Genomic DNA, 22861 nt, shown 5'->3' with positions numbered 1-22861 from the left:
AGATGCAAAGTAATTAAAGTAAACCCACGTGGTAAAAATAAATCAATAAAATTATCTAAATGAACTAAAATAAAATAAATAAAATATTTTCAAAGTAATCATAGTAATTAGAGTAAAATAAAGTATGCATATGAGTATTGTAATGCTACAGTAACAGAGTAAAATAGTTTAACAAAATATAACAAAAGTGTAATACTAAAGTGAGTAAAGTAAAATAAAAAGAAATCAAAGAAATTAAAGTGAAAGTAAATAGATTGGAGTAAAAGGAATTACCAAAGAGATAAAGGAAATAAAACCAAATACTGATAGACATTATAGTTCTTGAAGTAAAATAAGTCTCCCTCTGGCTGTCCCTAGTCTGTCTAACTTATAATAACTTTAGAGAGGCTCCGTACAGTATTGACAGTGGCCACTGCCGAAATACTTTTGAATCCTCTACCAGCCCGGCTGATTTCTCTGAAGCAGCACTGTACCCTCAGCCGAGGATCTACAATGGCCCACCTCCTAGTACAAGTGAAGTGGTCACTCAACCCCTAGCAATCCCCTCCACTGAATATAGGCAGCCAAAAGAGTGGTCGTGGAAACCCCAATTGGGCAAGACCTCTTGGTCTCTATAGGGATCCATCCTCCTCAGAGATCTGTGGAAAATTCCCATTAAAATACGCCTAACAACCAGTTTTGTATAATCCTGCCCCTTCATGAGCTCCTCTGAGCATAACTGTTTCACGTGAGCAAAGCTTCTAGGTTCCCTTGACATTTACAGTTCCTCCTTACCCCCCTCTGTGGCAGCAATGGTGACCAACGATTACACTATTATACAAACCTTTCATTTTCAGAGGGTATCTTTTGTGATAATATCACAATATTTGGCATGGAGGTAGATTTATAGACCTTGACAGGATTTACATATGGAGCCAACACAGATTTGTATGGAAGCTAGCCCGAGTTTTTTGTTGATACTGACTTTTGTGTCTCCTCTAACGTCCGACCGGAGCTAATGTTCAGCCTCGTACTGCAGGCCGGTGTTTAATACGAGTACACCAACATCGTAGTGGGGTATACGTCAATGCCGCTGCTGCAGCAGACACATGTTGTGAAGTGCTGCCGAAAACCACCACAATGGTTTGCCTTATCAGCTTGGCTTATCAGATAGATTGGCAAAATCAAGTTTCTTATAGCAGCTCATGAATTGCTGAGATGAAGAATGGAAATGGGTTTATATATCAGGTTAGGACCAAGCAATGGGACAACTCCTTTCTACTCTCATACCATCATCACACATTCTCTCACAGTGCAGAGAAACGGGGAATTTGTTAAATGAAGAACTTTCTAGGGGAGGAGTGGGATTGGATTGTGCTCATCATTTGAATTGTATCTCTCTAGTGGCTATATAAATTGTTACACTTTTGTTTGTTAATGGGAAATGATCATCATGAATGTCACACATATCAACAACTGTACAAGGCGACAGCGATTAGATGATACCTATATGAAAGTCCTTAATTTGTAGCCAACTATGATACATGATACTGTATGATGGACAGGGGAGAAAAATAACAATCAAATACAGACAGTAGGAAACTACAAATGACTCGTTTGATATGGGCATTAAACAGTGAAAATATAATTTGTTTTATTCTCATCATTGGACATGGCACATGTAAACATTTTTGATTGATTCATGAAAGCTCTCATTTCAATCATGTGAAATACGTTCAACGTGAACTCGCAGTGCCAGAGCAGAAAATTATTGACATGAACTGAACATTATATCGCTATGAGTTAATAATATACTATTTCATACATACCCTTTCACATGTCTGATATCATTTTATGAAGTGTCCATGAAGATATTTGTTCTAAATGAAGGTTTATCCAAGGACTTTCTCTGACCAGACAATAATTTGTCCTTTTCCAAATTGAAACAACAACTCATAAGCTACTCTTCACATAAGTCATCAGGCGGCAATGTTTGTAAACACACTACAACACACTTTAAGCATATCCATGATGCTCTTCAATGCCTCCTGGTGTTTGAATGACCTGAAATAAAATTCACTTGTGCCATCGCAGTTCTCCTGCGACATCATTACACTGGCAGCCAACTTGTAAACTCCGGCCTACTGTACATACATTCTCACTTCAAGTTAGCAGGCTCCTTAAACATGCTCCATTCAGGCAGTTGGGTTCCTCCTTACTACCTATCAAAGTTGGAAATGTTTGTGGAAATGGCCACTGTAAAACATAATTATGAAAGTGGGTCATGCTTCTTCCATGTTACTTCCATAAGTGTTAGACCAGCCCATTAGGTTACCCCCCAAAAAGTATAACTGTTATAGACGTTCAAAATCAAAGTGAACAAGGAGCCAACAGTTCAAACAATTTCTTTAAGTTTAAGTTTAAAAGGTTCATGGTTGAGAGACGGAAGCGTGACAGTACCGTCCCAGCAGTTGTGAGTCAACTTGATTTTTCCACACGTTTTATTTGAGGTATTTTACCTCTGCAAAACAACCACCAAGGGGCATCGCTGGGCAAATCTAATGAATGGCTTATTGTGAAACAGTAGCTCATATCTGCGCCTCCACTTGCCCTATTTGTGAACTGATATTAATTGTATATTTGAATTTAATTTGTATTATTGTAATTGTAATTCATTTTGGATGAATTATGTGAGGAGTAGCCTATGAGGTGTTGTTTCAATTTGGAAAAGGACAAATGATTGTCTGGTTGGGGAAATTTAAAATTAAGTCTTTGGATAAACCTTCAACCAAAAATCATGTCTTCATGGACACTTAATAAAATGATGTCAGACAGAATTTACATATGTGCAGGACTGTTGATTAGAAATGCTGAAAACTATGTAGAATTGTATGAAATGTGTAAGGGTTTGGTGTTGTAAGCAGACCCAGGTGCGGTGCAGAGAAAGGGAGGCAGACGAGTAGTTAGCGGTGCCAAACAAAAGGATCTTTACTTTGAAAGAGTAGACAAAACAGGAAACAAAAACACAGACTCAAGGCTCGAAACACAAGAGGAGATCAGTTTCAAAAATAGTACAGTGCCCCCCCCCCCCCCCCCGACGAACGGTGGTGCCTTGGGGTGGTGGCGACGGAAGTCAGTGATGAGGCCAGGGTCCAAGATGTTGGGCCGAGGCACCTAGGTCCTCTATTCCAGACCATAACCCTCCCAGTCCACTAGGAATTGGAGACCCGACCGACCCGGCCGCAGGCCAGGCCAGGATCTGGTGGACTGTGTAGGCGGGGTGACCTCTGGCGGGGTGACCTCTGACGAGGTGCGGCGGGGGAAGGGGTTGGGGAGGGGGGGAAAAGGACGATGATGGCAGGGAGGATGGGATGATGATAGCGGGGAGGATTGCCGGGAAAGGGCGTCGGGCTTCACGTTCGTTGTCCCCGGGCGTGAACTCAAAACGTGTGAAGAAGAGTGCCCACCTGGCCCACATCGTGGTCAGTGCACACGATGAATGGGTGAATGGCGCCCTCCAGCCAGTGTCTCCACTCCTCCAACGTGATGCCAGCAGCTCGTGGTACCCCAAGTCGTATTCCAATTTATTGCATTCCGCCGATGTGAGCCGTCGCAAGAAGAATGGACAGGGATGGGTCTTTTTATCCATGGGGAACCGCTGGGACAACACTGGCCCCACCGCAATGTCCGAGGCGTCAACCTCCACCAGAAAGGGCTGAAAGGAGTCAGGGTGCACCAGGACAGGTGCCGAGATGAAGCGCTTGAGGTTGGCGAAAGCGCTTTCCACCTCCGGGGACAAGGAGAAGGGAAAAGACCCCTTCCGGGTGAGGGTTGTCAGGGGACAGCAAGGGTACTAAAATTGAGAATAAAACATCTGTAAAAGGTAGCAAACCCCAGGAAGCGTTCCACCAGTTTGACTAAGGAGGGTTGGGGCCAGTCCAGCACAGTGCGGACCTTGGCGAGGTCCATTTGCAGATGTCCCTGGGAAACAATGAAGCCCAGGAAGGTGACAGTGCCCACGTGAAACTTGCATTTCTCCGCCTTTACGAAAAGCCGGTGTTCCAGGAGACGCTGGAGAACTAGTCGTACGTGTTGCTCATAATTGTGCATGATTTCATATTAGGGTTAGTTTGTAAAGCATTTATAAAGCATTAATAACTGGCTCCTTATTGCAAGCTGTCTGTTTGGCAAGCACCAAGTGAACATCTAAACTAATGAGCTATAACTGTTTGTAAATGGTTTATAATTGAATAGTAAACTGGTTATAAGTGATTTACTAACTAATTATTAACCATTTATGAACCCTTTACAAATGTGACCTTAATGTAAAGTGTTACCGATAAATAATTTACTGACTAACATGTGTGGGCTATTATCGAATGCTACTGACAACAAGATGTTTTTTGTGTATTTTTCAATACAGTAGATATAGCTGGAAGTCAAAATAAAAAAAAAGGCCTAATGAACTTACTGTTGCCATTCTGTCCTGCTCCTTGCACACACGCTTAACAAACTTAATATTAGCAGTAGGTTACTAGGCTAGGTGAGGCTATATAGCTACTTGCTTATTAATCTCGTTCCTAGACACTTCCGTCAAATAGTGCTCGCACACCCCATGCTTCTGATTCGGAGCCATGCCACACAGTTGTTCACATTCACTCCCAGTAAAGGTCTCCTCCCACTAATGCCTATAACTATAAAGATAACTATAACCATCAACCATAAATCGTTGGCAAGCATTCATGTAAGAATGTGCTATTGACACCTCACAATCAGCTCTCAATCTTTCTGTCATTCTGAGCATTATATTTTGGTAATTGCATGCTTTCCAAAGGTGATTACGTAGACTCTTAAGTATGTTTTTTCAATTATGTGTTTGTAGTCTGACTATAATTGCTAATAAAAAGCCAATTCATATAGCAATTTCATGGAAAAATAAAACCAAAACTCTTAAGAAATGCATCAATAGCCTAATCTATTGAATATAACTGTGAAGCAGATAAAGTGGACTGAAAATATACCCTTCACTACAATAAATAAACTATATACATTTTTAAATATTCAATTTAGCTATGCTGTGAAGGGATTTCAAGTGTCACCATAAATGTGTCTGTGCATCTACAGTCTCCCGGGCATAATGTCCAAACAAAGATCCTCGATTAATAAACCTTCAATAAGTGTTGGCTATTCTTATTCACACAGGTGTGCAAAAACTTTTAATTAAGAATATAGCCTAAATGCCAAGACTCTCTCTAGCTGTCATAGCCTAACTGAATTAGACCTGCATGTTCAGAAAGCAATACATGCCACATGAACCTGAGCGATTTGGTATAGACTTTCATAGTATATCAAATTCTAAATACTATTTTAACTCCATTCAAAATATATAATAATATACAGAAAATACCTTCCAGTCTAGCACTAGTCTACATTAGCTAGGTAAATAGGCCAGTGCACAGCTCCAAAGAAACATGAACGTACATGAATATTGCCATATGGACAATCAGCTATGTCACATCCGAAGTAATCTTGAATGAGGTGTGCATTGTAAATTTTGAAGGTAACTTTAAGAGCAAGAATTGCCTAGAACCAAACTAGGATTTAAAATAATAGCACTGATGCAAAAAGGAAATGCTGTGTGAAGTTGTCTGGGTAGGATGTACTGTTTTCCCAAAGGTACATATTGCCTCTCTCTTTCAAAACAAGTTCATCAGTTATTCAGTCAATAGGAAAATATTGTTAAAAAACAGGAAAGAACAGTTGGCACTAGTGTTATGGCTGTAACAGATGTTCACTCGCAGAAGACAAGTCCGACCTTTGTTGAATGCTGCACAAATACTGTACATTTGTGTGGCAGTAAGAACAATTTGGCAATCAACTAAAGAAGATAAACTAAACCATTAAGTAAATGAGGCTGGTAGTGTTTGCATTTGCAACATAGAATTTAGCATCAAATCAAGAGATGAAAGGGGAACAAATAATGCTGCTATATTTCTCCATTATACTAAGTGGTAAGTACATCTTCAATGACAACCTTAGTAGTATAATTCATTATTCATTTTACCCATATGAATATGTATCTCTTGTGAAACCCTGTGCAACTCATTTTATAAATTGTATAACACAACATGTATGGTTGAGAACTATAAAGGTACAATCCTTATTACATGTTTCAGTAAAATGGCCAGCCACTTGTTTTGGTATATGTTTTGTTATAAAGAGAGGTGGGGCTGGGGAAATGTGACCACACTAACATTTATAGACATAGCTCTGGATGCAAGGAGCACAAATATGTATGTGTTATTTATTTACAAACAATTAAGTAAAACATCCTTATATTTTGGGTTATGACAAGGTTAGACAGTACCGCAAGTTTTATTTTTCAAGAATCAATGGGTATATCAAGAACTGAAATTACCATTGAACTGCAGACCAAATCCCAGATTGTGCCTTTAAATTGTTTGAAAGATGCAGTCCACCTGAAAAGGATTGTTAGAGATTAGAATATGCATGCTCTAGTCATCTCTTTTGCATGACATAGCAAAAAAGTTATAAATCGTTGATGTAATGTACAGTAAATGCATTGAAAAATGCATTGAAACAGTAATTTTCTCCATGGAATATTCTTGATGTTGGACTATTGCAGGTCTGTGGTGGGGAGAGTTCAGATGCACATCAGTGAAGAGTTTATCATTGAAAGTGGGGGAAAATGCCACTCTGGACTGCTCTCTACTCACTTCTTCCAGGGTGGGCACTGTGAGCTGGTACAAGCTGAGTCCAGGACAGAGGCCTGAGCTGGTCCTGAGCTACCCCCTGACTAACACCTCCAATGTGGTATACAGCCAAGGCTTCCATCCTGGCAAGTTCTCTGTCCAGACCAGCCATTACTGTCCACCACACCAGCAGTTGCTAATCCATGGATCCCAAAAGAATGACACAGCCTTGTATTACTGTGGACATGCTGGACCTCGATGATGGATGGACCTTTACAAACAACTACTGACTTGGGAAGGTGCAGACTAGCGATCAGGTTTCTCTTTTTCAAACAGCATATTCATTTTTACACTCCTTTTTGTCTATCCGAAGCAAACATCCTACTATTAATCGTATTATATCCTATTATTGTTTTTGAACTATATGCATATGTATCTTACTATATGTATTGTAAGTTTTGATTGCCAATTAATAATAATATTACCATTACCACAAATAGACAAAATAATGTACTGTATTTGTGTAGGACTAAATAAAATTGTATGAAATAAAAAGAAATAAAGAAAGAAATAATAATAAAAATTCAGGCATCTGTTTCAGGCATAGTATTTTTTGTCAACAGTTTTTTCCTGTTTTTCTATCTTCCTGTTACTGTAACTGACCTATTTGTTTTAAGGCTGAGTGAGAAAGCATGCACATGGGGGCAACAAACGTGTGCCTTGGGAAAACACTTGTGTTCCCCCCAAATAATGGTGGGATTTAATCTAATATTTGTTTTAGAACATTGTTGCCAACTGGGATATCTTTTTAATCATATAAACAAATGGGATTTCTCATATGAATCATTGTGTGCTCACTGATGTCTTGATTTATTTCTCCTTTACCCCCCTTGGGTGCAATACAAACAAATAAAAGATAATCAAGTTTTAAGACTTCTGTAAGACAAAGTAACTTCATTTGAGAACTATCTGAGAAACTTGATAAACCACACTGTGAAACACAAACATTGGTGGCAACCAATTCCTTCAAAACCTTTCTTTTGCAGACCCTACATAAAGTACTGTAACACATTTTTATGATGGTTTTGAGACATGTTTTAGGATGTAGGAACACTCATCACGAGATTTTTTGAAACATGAAATGATATGTTGTTACGCCAATAAATAAAGAGTTTAGAAGCGCCTCTAAGAGATTCAAAACTTGAATCTAGAGGTCTTTGAGCACCTATACCATGGTGTTTCAAATCACTTAATGTGCAGAATTTAAACACCTATTTTTTGTGAGCTCTAAGACACTTTCCTCTGAGGTTTCCATGTATGAGGAGTCCCTGCTCTACAAGGGTGTTTTGATACACTCCAATCTCTAATAGGGTGAGATGATAAACTCCACATCAGGAGTACAAAGGCTGGGCAGAAATGTATAAGAAGTTTATAAACTGTGGGAACAATCATGTTTTTCACTGAGTTACATTTCATTGCCAGCACTTTTCTATGCCAACAGGAAGCATTGAAAGGTATGGACACACCTCACACCCATATATATACAGTGGCCTCCGTAAGTATTGGGAAGAAGAGTCTTCTTTTAGTTCTATACTCCAAAGTCTAGAATCAATACTAGACATTGACAGCTCTTTTATGCCTGCACAAATGATGTGACCGAAAACACCTGATTAATCAGAAACACCTGTTATGCCAATTTTCCAATACTTTTAGTGCCCTGAAATAGAGGGACTATGTATAAAAAGGGTTTACATTTCTAAATGGTGAGCCCATACTGAAAAAAACCCAATTTAATTAAAGCTGAGAATCTCTAGTTTGACAGATATTACCAGAGTGATTGCAAGTGGAAAGAGAGAAAAGGATCTGCCAAAGATTTACAGCATACCACATCATCTGTGAAACATGGTGGAGGAGGTGTTAATGTTAGGGCATTTATTGTTGCTACTAGAACTGGCTAACTTGTCTTAATTAATTATATAACTGCTGCCACAGCGGCATAATGTATTATGAAGTGTACAGAAACATCTTGTCTGCTCAATTTCCTGATGATAAGATTTTAGGCAGAAATACCTAAAAACAAATAACAAATGAAGATGGCTGCAATGCAGGCCCTGGGGAAGAGAGGTGTGTGTAGTGTAGCAGGAAGCATCAATGTCTTCTTGTACCCAGGATGTTCAAGCCAAATGTTTACACACTGTATGTAGGTATGATGTGCCTAGTTATTTAACTTAACAATCCTAAACTTTAACAATCCTAAAACAGCTCTCATTTTCTAATAACTGCCTTGTAAATAATAAGTAGTGGGACATGTGTGTTGTAGCTTTTCATTACATTTCCACAGTTGCAAAATGTTTGGTAACCACTGGCTTAGAGAAAATAGTAGTCATTCTCTGTTTCACTTTAAGAACACAGTTTTACTAAATTGCTTTCAGTTCTAACATTAGTATAACTTTGAATTACATGTTTGGATATTTGACAGATATATCTGAAGATACATTTTATTTTAAGTTTTGAGGAGTAGTACCAGCTGGCACCGACGCCTCTACGTGGATGCAGCAGCCGCACTACTCGGTCACGGCTTTTCACTGTCCTGGCGCCCCGCTGGTGGAACGTGCTTCCCACTGCTGTCATGACTGCAGAGTCACTACCAATCTTCCGTCATAGATTGAAGACCCACCTCTTCAGGCTACATCTTAACGGTCCCTCCTAAAGACCTCTTCATCCCCACTTTTTCCTTCTTCTAGCATTGTGACTGCCAATGGCCCCTGATCCGAGCATTGATTACTTTTTCTTATGATGACTGATGGATAGATGATTCACTTATTCAATTATTCTTATTCAATTATTGTTGCTTGAATGCAAAACCAGCCAGGTGTGATAAATAGCCTATGACAAGAACTAGGCCTATATCAAAATGTAAGGAGTGGGACATAGAGCACAAGTTAACCCCACTGGGCACAGACAATGCACACAACACGATTGCTGCACCAAGAGCACTGCTCTTTGTATCTTTGCCATCTTTGAGCATCTGCCCTGGACCGTGACAGTGATCAAAAGTTTAATTATCACAATATATCTCTGATTGTTCCAATTTGTTTTATGTTGGACTAAAACTGTGAATTTCAAACTTTTCCGAGAGATTTTCAATGTACTATATTCTTATTTTTTCATACATTTGACTCCTATTCGTTACTCTGTATTTTGTATATTTCATACAATTGCAGGATTTTTGTCTTTGCTAATAAATTATTTAATGTACAATTGGACTTGGAATGGCTTCTCTTCAATGCACATAATGTGTTAAAAGTACTCTGATACTATAAGCTATAGTTTACTCAAGAACAAGATTATTTAAGACAGAGAATGTCCTAAAACAGAGAATGTCCTAATCGGGTTCTGATATGGTCCTGATAAGGTCCCTATAGTGACATCCTAGGGACATTACATTAAGGTCCCTATAGTGGTTTAGGACATTGGCAAAAGGACATCCCTATGACATCCCTAGGACGCAGTTTGTAGAGTTGTAGACCCACCTCAGGATCACTTGGGACAACATTGGGACGTCCTCAGGACCAAATTTAACAACCCCAAGACATTATAGGGACTTTATCAGTATCATACTGGAACCATATCAGGACAGCTTGGTAAATTGCTATAACTTGTCAATTAAGTGCACACATTTTGATAAAGTGTGACATGTACAACATTGATTTAAATTGATTCAATTATTATTATTACTATTGATTAAATAACCCAGCCTATGTAGAAATACACTACAAATAAAAAATATCAAATAGGGATGAAATTGGGCAGGTGTCATTTGTAAGTACTTATTCACAACAAATAAAATATTTTCTTGGTTAGTTTTTGATCTTGAACGGATCTCCGGATGACAACTGTCACGCCTGAGGTTGCTGTCTGGTGACTCTGGCTATTCGGGTCAGTGCCTCCCAATCTACCCTGAATCGTCACACCTGTGTGTTCTGTCCCCTGTTTGTATATCTAGCCTGTGTGTTCCCCATGCCTTTGTCCGAGATTCTCCCTGTCTGTAGTAAGTACCCTTTCTGTCTGTACCGTAAGTCCCAGTGATTCCCGTTCTACGTATTATTCCACTTGTTAAAGTGTGTACCTTATTTAACGGAGCTTGTTTTCTCCACCCTTGTTTTGCCGTTTGGTCCCAGTGTTTGTTTGTACCCCACTCCCCACTTTTGTATATTAAAACCCCTGTTTTAGAAGACTTTACGCTGTTGTCTGAGTATCTCTCCACACTTGGGTCCACCATGATGGTCCGAGATTCTGTTAGGGTGGGTGGTAGTGCGGTGGACCCAAGTGTGACAGACAACTAGACGGATGCCAGTTTGTACTCACCTGATTGGTCATCGCGCCAAGAAGTTTGCACTCATTTAAATTATATTCAGCCAGATTCAACATTTTCCTCACGCCGCCCAACCTACTTTGCTTGTGCACAATCCCGCCATGCACTGCACCTCGGCTCGCATGCCTCCCATAGAAAATGAATAAAGGCAATATACACTCACTGGCCACTTTATTAGGTACACCTGTTCAACTGCTCGTTAACGCAAATATCTAATCAGTCAATCACATGGCAGCAACTCGATGCATTTAGGCATGTAGACATGCTGAAGTTCAAACTGAGCATCAGAATGGGGAAGAAAGGTGATTTAAGTGACTTGGTTGTTCAGTGGGGGATATTTTCTTGGCACACTTTGGACCTCTTAGTAACAATTGAGCATCATTTAAACGCCACAGTCTACCTGGGTATTGTTGCTGACCATGTCCATCCCTTTATGACCACAGTGTACCCATCTTCTGATGGCTACTTTGAGCAGGATAACGCGCCATGTCACAAAGCTCAAATCATCTCAAACTGGTTTCTTGAACATGACAATGAGTTCACTGTACTCCAATGGCCTCCACAGTCACCAGATCTCAATCCAATAGAGCACCTTTGGGATGTGGTGGAATGGGAAATTCGCATCATGGATGTGCAGCTGACAAATCTGCAGCAACTGCGTGATGCTGTCATGTCAATATGGACCAAAATCTCAGAGGAATGTTTCCAGCACCTTGTTGAATCTAACCACAAAGAATTAAGGCAGTTCTGAAGGCAAAAGGGGGTCCAACCCGGTACTAACAAGGTGTACCTAATAAAGTGGCCAGTGAGTGTATATCACCATGCGAAACCGGATCAGGTGGATTTGTCCCATTACAGTTACAGCAGACGTTTTAGCAGCTATATATCAAGTTAGAGAGAGATCAATATGATGTATTATACATCTGTATCAGGCTATAACCTCAATGTTGAGCTGAAAATGGAGGTTAAAAATGACTTATGTAGCTTGTCAAATCTCCTTAAGCTCAATCAATGTGGCTAGCTTGTCAGCTGAAATGATAATTTACAAATGTTTGACTTAACTTTATTCAGTATAATAACATTAGTCCACAGTGAACTACTCATAGGTAACAGCTTATCAGACAGGAACATGTCTAAACCTACATTTTGAATGTGATAAAGTAAAAGCAATTTTAGAACTAACTGCAACTTTTCCAACTGGTGCGTCACAGTCACGTAACCATGTCATTCAACAATGACAGGGTTGAGCAAAGATTTTAGAGTTGAATGGAGATAGTCAACTGAGATTCATTTGGGAATCATTTCTCCATGAAGACACGTTAGTCCCTAAATTCTGTAAACAAATTAAAACAAATCCACAGACGTTAGATCCGCAAATGCAAATTTGAAACTAACGTGTTGTATTGAAATGATTGGATACCTACAAAGCATGCTTTTATTTATAACTTTGATGTTGACAAACATGACAAAAATGTTTGTCACTGCTTTAGATTTTTATTCACACATGTAAGAACATTTATTCACAAATCGAATGGCTTTGTGCCTGAATTTGCTTTTCCAAAATGTTCTGGACATTTCTGGGCCTCTACCACTTGCTGTGGGTGTGTAATCTGTAACTTCTGTGTGTGTGGCTCATTAGCTACAGGTCTACTGCCTGGGAGCCGCAAGCATTTCTCGACCTAAGAAACAGAAGCCTTCATGTGCAAATACGTTTGTAACATGTATTCAGATTTACCTAGTAAATTTCAGACCTCGTAAACATCCTGTTTGACATTACAGCCTTATTTTGGGAATGATTTGTTTGAAACTTCGGGTTTAGCAAATGCGAATGTCTGCTGCCTGGCTTATTTCCATGTTCATGTTTCCACGAACATTTCCAAACTAAATAACCACTGCATTTTAACCAGACAGGTCCTTTGCTAGTTTCAAGTTCATGTTTGTTGCTGGACAAAAGATGAACATGATTGACAGATTCATTATTTCAGTTAAAAGTAGTTTGCATTGGAGGAGGAAGACACTATTTCTGAATTGTCATTGCAATTCCCATTGTAGTGAAAAGAGGGTGCAATCCTGCATATGACTTTTACACGTTAATTACTGCCATTAAAATAAATGCCATAATGCTTTTAAAATGAATGCCATGATGCACATTTTACCCAGTTTGACCCTTGCAATGTACATTTGTTTTATTTTCGCTGAGCGTAGGCATGTATGTTATTGACAACATGCAACATTTAATGGAGAAGGACACGCCAACAGATGCTGATTAGTGCCCAATTCTGCACTTAGCCAAGAGGTTTTCAAAGAGGATCAGCTGCAGCAAGGCACTTTGCTGATATTGATCAACAATCAAAACTGAGGTTATTTTTTGCAGCAGATGATTTGTAGATCAGTGATTCTGTACAGCGCCTTTTTCATACCAACCCTCAAACATGCAGGCTGTCTCGCAGGGATCTGTGTTCTCTGAGCTCCTATAGTATAACTCTGGCCACCTAATTCCAGTGATTGTAAATGTATTTCTTCAAAATAAGGTTAAACTTAATTTAGCATTTAAACATGGTAAAAAGTGATCAAGAAACCACAAACAATATGCTAATTGCAAAGAAGGGTTTGTAATTGTTCTAATATCCTAATTACCCTGATGAATTAGTATTGCCCTTGTCTCCCGGCAAGTGGCCCTGTACAGGAGCCCCAGACTAGCCCTCCATCTAACGGGTTTGATCTTCAGCCTAAAGCGTCTTACCTTAATAGGATCTCTGAAAATACCTTAGGCTAGTGAATAGATTCACCCTGCTGTTAACTGTCTACATCCTATAGTTTCCCCTGCTTCCTTTTTCAGCTATCATCCATAAGTGACCGACAATGAAACATAGCTTAAAAGCCCCTATAGTTAACAACAGCTCTATTCTAATATGAGTGCCAGTTGGTGTGGTCACAGAACTTTAGGGCAATTTATCCAAAGGAGATAAAAAAAAGGGGGCTAGACTAACCATTTAATCAAACTTTTTACCATTAACAAGGACGATAATTCAACTTTAGGTGACAGTTTAATTCCTAACTATCCTTCTAATAAGAACTACAATATTTATTTTTCTTTATGCATGTTCGGACTTTATTTAAGCTTAAAGCATTACAGCATGGCAATTCAATAAAAAAATAAAATAATGAATAAATAAAACTTTACCCCTATCCCTACTTTAACTGACTTAATATAAATTTAGAGAGGCCCCATCCAGCATCGACATTGGCCACTGCCGAATACTCTTGGTTCCTCTATCAGCTCAGCTCGATGACTCCAGAGTAGCACCATGACTTCGACGACTCTCACTTCCCCTTCCAAGTGAAGCGATCACTTAACCTCCAGCAAACCTCTTGCCACAATCCCGACTACTAACAGCTGTGGGCGATGCCAAGTGCAGATAGAGCCAGGGCTAAGTCTTAAGGTAGCTAAAAGGGAGCCTACTCCGATGCTAGCAGCCTCCAGGCTGGGGGATTCCATTCCGAATTTTCTACAGAGAGAACCCCGACTGGGCTAGACCTCCTGGTCCTTGGGTTCATATGCACATCCTCTTTGGGGTCTAATGGAATGCCCACTGAGATGCCCTTGTCATCCCATTTTATACCTATCCCCGGCCTGACCTCCTCCTGGAGTCCCTTTAACCTATCAGACTTCTTTCTCCTTCCTCACACCATAATTGGGCACACACCCTTATTCTGGAAAGTACCTTAGGAGGATGTACACATAAAATGTGCATGTACTTTCCAGCTAAACATGCTTTCCAACTGCTTTCCATCTGCTTCCGGCCTTGTCAGGTTCCTCTTTCTCTCTCTCCCTTTCAAACTTGATTATATTTCAACATCAATCATTAAACATGTTAAACACCTTTCAACATTAATCAACCTTGAATCATTATGTTAGTTACACCTGATGTCATTTCATTAGTTACATTTGTATAGTTATATTTGATGTTATATCCAGCTGCGGTAGATCCAGCTCATTGAAAATGAACGATAACCCCCTCATCCCACAGACCTTCCATCTTAGAGGGCCCCTGGTCATCAGTGGACACCTCAGTAGGCTCATCCCGTTCCCTATTACGAGGCAAATGCAATGAAAAAAGCGTGTGGAAACAGCCGTTTAATGATAGATTTGAGAAACACATTTCTTCAATGGTGGCCGCATGGCATTCCTGTGCAGGTGACAATGGTCATTTTTCAAAACGACAAAGATATTTAAACACCTGATTATTTGTTTGGTGTGCTCTATGGCCTCGGCTACAGACCTCATCGAAATGACACTTCGATCTTAGGGTGCAGATATCACGTCTTCCCAAATGGTCTAGCGGATAGGAATCTCGTCCTGGTATCTATACCAGATAGCTAAGGACCATTCTTCCCCCGTGCATCTCCTTCCCTTGTCTCCTCTCTATGTCTCTTGATTTTACTAGCTATGGGATCAAGAATGAGACCTTCTGGGATCAAGAATGAGACCCTCTCCTTGCCCTGGTGTTGCTTCGGTTTTGTGCAAAGGTGTTTTCTCCATACCGGAGTAACTAGCCCCGGTGGCGGTGTCATCCTATCCACCCTATACTGCCGCGATCATTCCTATGTCGTATCCCACCTCTGGGCCGCAATGAGATCCACCCAGGTGGCGTTGCAGGTCGGGGGAGGGCCATATTTTCAACACCCTAGAATAATGGAGAGTACAACTATGTCCCAACTATTTTTCAATCATTTGAATTCATCACTTCTAGAACGCAGATCAGGTGAGTTTGAGTCAAAAGCGATTGTAACAAGTCCGTGACACAGAGGCGGAGTCAAGGTAATGTTTTCTGGGAGTATCCCGTTTATTTTCATAAAATGTTCGTAATAATTCCACTGTTCGTAATAATTCCACTGTTCGTAATAATTTCAATGTTCGTAACCACGCCACTCGGCGACTTTCCAGTCGCCCTCCTTCTCTCTCGAACGCCGAGGCACACACATCTTAAACCATCTAGTCAACGAGGCTTCATTTGCAACAGGTGTGCAACGGAGCCTCGCCGACGTCACCCTGGCTACGGTCCTGTAGCTCCCTCTACAGGCCGAACGCTGCATGTCCCCCCACAGCGATATCTTCGCAAATGTTGATGGCTCATTACTGGTGCCATACAGCTCAAAGTGCACTATCTGAACTGCATTGGACACATACAGTATAATGGACTGTACAGACATATGTTTCAATAATTTCAATGCATCTCTGGTACCACTCTTAGAATGCACACAATGTCTTAGCAAATGTTGATGGCTCTTTACTGGTGCCATATAGGTCAAAGTACCTTATCTGCACTGTATAATACACATATAATGGACTGTACAGAAACATTATATCAGTTAATCTCTGGTACCACTCTACTGGCCACCACTTTTAGAATATGGATCAGGTGAGTTTGAATCTAAAGTGATGTCTTAGCAAATGTTGATGGCTCTTTACAGCTCAAATTGCCCTATCTGTACTGCATAGAACACATAATGGCTTAGAAATAATGGCTTGTGCTTTTATGTTGCGAAAATTGCGAAAAGTGAAATCGGTAGTATTAATGGAGCCTGATGGAGCTTTTTGAAGCTCAGAGAACAGATCTCGAAGGGACACAGTCACAGACCTTTACACGCTGTGCGTGGTGCAGGGCAGATGTTCAAAGGGTAGTAGTCTGCTGCAGCAGTCATGTGGTCATTTGTCTTCTCGGCCTAGGTCTTGTCATAGCTTGTCAAGAGATTTGACAGTTAGTTTCTATAGTACAGTAATTCAATAGATATATGGGGGACTTATTATTCCCATTAAAATGTTGTTATTGTTGTTGTTGTACTGTATGTAGCACTCAGATGAGAAGATCCATGCATCCCATCCCCATTGTGTACAGTAGCTTGTCATGTTTAATAACAATGGATATAGGGGAGTAGGTACAAGTGAAAACATTTTGTGTTCATTTATTTCATTTAACTTTATTACACCAGGTCCAGAGCTACAGAGACTTTTATAACACCTGGCAGAATTGTTATTGGCTGAGAAGATGCTAATAAAAAGATCTGATGCAGATTATTTTGTGTTTCCTCCCCTTTATATGACACCTACAACCCAATTTAGAGCTTTAATTAGGGCTAAATTTGACTCTTTGAATCTTCAATTAATTTGTGATTAATCACAGCAAACCATACGATTAACTTGATACATTTTTGTCATGGTTTGACAGCTCTACTTTTTACACTGTGTATAAAGCTTTTGCTGTTTGGGGGAGTTGAGACAGTCTGTGCCATGGCTTCTCTTTTGGGCCCTGGCATCAGGTCAGGAAACACTGAGTCACTGCAGTACTCACTCTTGTGAAAGTGTTTAAAGTAAGAAATAGCTACAGAACCAAACAGACTACATGAACTCTCCCTGCATAGCTCTGCCGTCAAGGCCAGCTGTATGTGAAGTTGGGAGGACTGCCAGGTTGCTCTCCTGGACTGAGAAATGGAAACAGAAACACAAACAGACACACACACCCTTTCAGGGAAAACCCAGCATCATACTTAAGCACTTTGGAATTTTGACTTTCGTTTTTCCTCAAAGTTTCTTGTGTGAGGAAAACACGAGGTGGGTGTGTTGAAACGGCTTCCATTGTTCTTCATTTCGTATCTGATGTTGTGATTTCCTCTTATTATCCTGCCCTGAGGGGGGAAAGTGATTAAGGGAGGGAGGGGTGGAGTGTGTGTGTTACCCTCCTTGCTTTACCACAGGACAAGGCCACACCCTTTCCCGCCCAGCCCAGGCAGAATTTTAGGGGAAGTCCATCCTTCAAAACTGGCTCAGTAGTGCACACTCTGTGAGGAACTCACACAGGATAACAGGATACTCCGGATACTAACAGCATAATCACCTACCCAAAAACGGATTTAACATTTTATGAACATCACCACCTCTACTGTCTATTACCTTTTGCAATGGCCAGCTCGAAGTCTTCCCAGACCACCCGCAACATCGTCATTGCCTGCCTGGCCCTGTGGTCTGTCATTTCCCTCATCATCATTGTGGTGTGGGCCACCTCCCCAGACATGAAGAGTGCAAGCCAGTGCCGGACGGAGCTGCAGTCCCAGACAGAGAAACTCAAAGCAGACAAGGTGGTGTGGGACAAGAACAAGGTGGCCTTGGAGAAGATAGTGAATGAGGGCAGGGAGAACCAGACCCAGCAGCGCAGGGAGATAGATGCGCTGCTCAAGCACCTGGGCCAGATAAATGTGACCCGGGATGAGTGTCGTCAGGAAAATGTGAGTGTTTTGCTTCACCTCCACTGCCTTCCCTCGCTCTTGCAGCCCTGAGGTTAGCTGATTCCCTCCATCCCTCAGGCAGCCACAGCTATCCCCCTCTCCCTCTCATCCTCCTGCTTATCATTTTCCTTAGACCTAACATCAGATTTGTTTCTTCACAATTGAGTTCAAAATGAGAACCCTAATCTAAGTTATACCTATAACTTTATGAAGCCATGCATGTGATATTTTTTGAGAATCATGATTATAAGGGAAAGGTGATTGTGAAGTAAATTCATTCAAAGATATGTGTGCTGGATATCTTACCTTTACATAATATCAATGAACATTATCCATTTAACATGGATTACGCAAATGCTTTGCAAATGGAGTGATCAAAAATATTCAAAGTAGTCCTGCTTGGAGTGGGTGGGAGGTCAAGTTGAAGCCTTCCTGGAAACAGAGGCACTGATAGGGCACACTATGTTCTTTAAGCACAAAGGTTATTCTCTGGTGAGGTTATTACTTGAACCCATGTTTCTTTTTTGATAGCAGAGTAGATGCATTCTTCTGTGCAGTTTCGCCAGATGAAAGGAATGTTTTTATAAGCATTCTCATAGTCGAGTCTATGGCTGGCACATGGCCTGTTTTCACTCACAATTTCAAATATGTGATAGAAGGACTCCTTGGCATGACTGTACCGCTTACAATTATCTCATTGTCTTTGTACAGGTTATTCTGGGTGGAAACATTACAGTCCTGGAAAAAGAGATTGAGATGCATAAAGAAATTGACGCAAACCTCACTTCAGAAATTAAGCTACAGCAAGGTAGGAAAATTGATGTCACGGTGGCCGGGTATGGGATTTTGACTCTGCTACTGCTTACCATGAAAGGAGCACTCTCTCAGCCAAGATATTCTTAGCAGCATTTTCCCCAGTAACCATAGAAACCTCTGAGTCAGAGTAAATAAATACATATGATGGTTGGTTATTGCTCTTTAAAATGAGTTTACATCTGAGGCTGTTGGGTGACTAATTATGATTTAAGTGAAAGTTCTATCACAGTGAATTGCTTTATTTTTCATCTATCACAAACTTCTAATAGTGTGGCTCTGGCTGTTTTCAAAACGTTTGTTTAAGCATCGCAACATGCTCCTAAAATACATAGCCACACATACAGGCATAGGCTACACGTTACCAAGAGACTAATGCATAAGTAACATTTATACTCTTGCAGACATATACAGCATGTATATTTCTTTTCAATCTTTACTGTACAGTATAAGGTCCTTGTTACAATAATGATGACTCAATCAGTGAGCAGCTGAATAGAGGGAAAGGTCATTATTTTTAACTGACAAGATTTCCTGACTTGGAACAACCAAATGAAATGATAAGTTCTTGAGCAAAGGCCATATGAAAATGAATGTGTAAAGGGGGAGGAGTCTGTTTGGATAAACATCAGGCACTTAATAAATGTATCACTTTAGTTGACTGGGAGAGCCCTGTCAAAAACAGGATAGCTAGCAACTTCTGCTGCATGGTAAATATGACCAACATTTGGAAAAACAGTGCTAATGTGAGTGAAAATGCTCAGCTGCCAGCCAATTCCCAAAATAGTTTAAAGAGACGTCATGGAGTAAAGTCCTGTACACATGCTGATAAGCCATCCAAGGGCAAGACCTTACCTTATAAGCTAATGGCAAAATATGGAAAAAAAAGATTTTATCCTCCTTCATTGAATTAACTCAAAATAATGATTATGACCACAGTAACAGCGACAAAGTAGGTCTACAACACATCTCAACCAAATGAAAAAGTTGTTCCTCTTTGCAGTTGTGCAGCTACATCTCTTTTCCCCTAGGGGTGTAGTGCTATTTTTTGGGGGGGAGACGAACCATTAACTGTTTGACTGTGCATTATACTGTAGACTGTCATTTAAAAACTATTAATTAGAATTGTTCACAGAAATATTTACACAAGCTCTGCTCATTGTGCATAAAATAAGTGCTACAGGCTTGCCTTTCCTTTCCTCTCCTTGGGTCCTTTCCTTTCCTTTCCTTTCACACACTCCCCTCCCCTGTGCCCAATATTCATCAAACGATCCCTAGCCACGCATGATACGCCTCATCCAGTGCTACTGACTTTGCGCTTGGACCTGGAGGCCTATGAGTGTGGTTTACAATAATAAAAAATGTGTTGCATTGATAATGCTATTTAGTCCGGAGCTAAGCTTAGTTTATGTCCGGGAAACTGCCCCTGAATGTTTTTTTGTCTGAATATGATTTCAGAGCACATTGATTCCCTGCAGGGGAACCTGACACAGGCCAATCATCAGTGGGAGTCCTGCGTGGCTTTGCAGTCGGTTGCTAAGAGCCAGCAGCTAGCAGCAGAGAACCAGACCAAGACCTGCGAGTCCAGCAAGCTGTATCTACAGAAACAGCTGTGAGTACCACTAGGTGACACTGAGCTGATACTGACTGACTATTGGTATTAATCAGCTAAACAAGCCTGATTGGTTTATGTCTTTGTTTCTTGCATCACGGTCATGGTTTACAGGCAGCAGTGCAAAAAGGACCAACCTGCCTATGAGGCGGCTCCTGTTGGATCTGCTGGGCCCCGGAGTAGTATGCTGGCCCTGGCTGTGGTCTGCACTAGCCTGCATATGATAACATGTGAGTAATAGCATAGGGAACTAGTACTAGAGTCATTATTCAATGCACTGAAAGTGTATGTAAACAGCTGTATGTGAGAGAGTTAATGTAGTAGGAGGAGTAGATCATAACAATAGACATTCAGTATTATGTTGCTTAGTTTATTTGATTCAATATTGTACCAATTTGTATTTCATGCAAGACTCAGTGTCATTTATATTAACATTCCACACGTTTTTCAGGAACATAATGCAGACAGTGGGGTCAACGGATACAAACTCAAGTGGAACACTGTTCTCCAGGACAAAACGCTAATGCAGTCAAGGCCTGGACTAGAAGAACACCATTTCGTATGGAGGATATCACTGCTGTAAAATACTACACATTATGGAAACAGTCAAGGATGCTAGTTTCTTTAAAAAAAATAGTTGTACAATATACATTTTTATGAATTATGAAATCAAAGGGTGTTTGAACATGGACAAGTGTTATCAGTTGTTTGTTATTGCTTTCCTAATTGTTTTCAGTTTCATTAAATGTTACCACTCATTTGCAATATAGTAATATCATTATAATTATTGGGTTTAATTTTCAAAATGTTTGAATATTTCAAGAAGACACACCTTCATTGTCTGGGTTGAATATTTCCTGTATTTATTTTTGTGAGAGTTTGAATGTACAGCCTATGGACAACTCTTATTACCGCAAAGCTCTAAAACTTTTACACTTTTTTTTATTTTTATTTTTACGAATTCTAAGTTTTAACAGCGCATCCAAGAAAAACCTTTACACGCTCTATGCAAAAGATTCACAAAGCAATGTTTGTTAGAAACAATACAATAAAGTGCGTCCAATTCTTTGTCTGATGTATTCTACTCTATTTTACCAAGTTGATTGAGAAGACATTCATACAAGTTTTTCTACCAGGGGAATGTTCCAGTGGAGAGGAGAGGGGCTCATGGGTTAGCCACGATAGTACGAAAAGTCAGTTATGTATTTCAGTGAATACCCTGGGCGCACATTGCAGTTGCCTGACCTGACACCTAGATATGTGTTTAAAGGGATAGTGTAAGAAATGCTGGACGTTAATTCAAACAAGCAACTTATCACAGTGAGAATGATGTCCTCACCTTTGAAAGGATGTCATTCACACCTTCCCGCTAATGTTATGAGAGGAGCGGGAAGGATTAACGTTATCGCTGTTTGAAAGGCAAATCTGACATCTATGTTGTATGAATAGCTGATATTTTGCTGTCAAAACCAAACTTGCATAGCCTATTGTAAGAAAATAAAGTACAGTGACAACTTCTGTGTTTAAGGAATCTTTTATTTGGTGTAATCAGGCAGGAGAGCAAGTCCATACTCTGGGTCCAGCTATGTGGTCTGAACTAAGAACTGAGTTTTTCCCCCAGCCCTTGTAGTGTTTTAACCCTTTGATCTATCCACCAGTCTGCAGCAGTATAGAATCTAGATCATACATCTAGATATTTATGTTATACTAACCTGTATGTTAATTGATTGATAGTTCTTGTCACACCTAACTTGATCACTCACCACCACTGGGTGTGGTTTAACCCAGTTCCAAATGGTCTGATAAGCTTGTTTCCCAACTGTCTAAATCTTACACTACTTTGCGCACCATTGGCATTTTCCTCCTGGGTTTGATCAGATAATTACTCAATTGGAAGCAACAAGCATGGGCTCCCTGTCAAGTCCGTATAAAGAACTTGTTGAAGACGTGAATTACTGTCTGTAGGTGAATTATGGCGAGAGTGGCCAGCTTTACAGCCTACAAGGCTACCCATAATTAGTGAATTATTTATTTCAAGAAGGCCCTTGTGGATTTTGCACCTTTACAGTTATTTATTTTCAGTCT

General features: G+C 40.2%; 1 protein-coding gene across 1 annotated transcript; it reads left to right on the top strand.

Annotated features, from left to right (window-relative positions):
- Nucleotides 1–17915: 17915 nt before the first annotated feature.
- On the top strand, nucleotides 17916–22292 carry LOC310806492 (uncharacterized protein). Its single transcript, XM_083672601.1, has 5 exons — nucleotides 17916–18351; nucleotides 19063–19159; nucleotides 20623–20776; nucleotides 20891–21006; nucleotides 21228–22292. Coding segments are annotated over exons 1-5 (693 nt in total). The 5' UTR covers nucleotides 17916–18027; the 3' UTR covers nucleotides 21230–22292.
- Nucleotides 22293–22861: the final 569 nt, after the last annotated feature.

Source organism: Argentina silus, assembly GCF_951799395.1.
Source record: "Argentina silus genome assembly, chromosome: 6".
Taxonomy (NCBI): domain Eukaryota; kingdom Metazoa; phylum Chordata; class Actinopteri; order Argentiniformes; family Argentinidae; genus Argentina; species Argentina silus.
Note: the sequence above shows the minus strand (reverse complement) of the source record. Positions and strands in the feature narration are given on the sequence as shown.

What these genes read in the sequence shown, in the direction of transcription:
- LOC310806492 (XM_083672601.1), top strand. Translation starts at nt 18,028, where the DNA reads ATGGCCAGCTCGAAGTCTTCCCAGACCACCCGCAACATCGTCATTGCC. An exon ending in ATGAGTGTCGTCAGGAAAAT is followed by an intron (nt 18,352 to 19,062) that starts GTGAGTGTTTTG and finishes GTCTTTGTACAG; the next exon opens with GTTATTCTGGGTGGAAACAT. An exon ending in AGAAATTAAGCTACAGCAAG is followed by an intron (nt 19,160 to 20,622) that starts GTAGGAAAATTG and finishes ATATGATTTCAG; the next exon opens with AGCACATTGATTCCCTGCAG.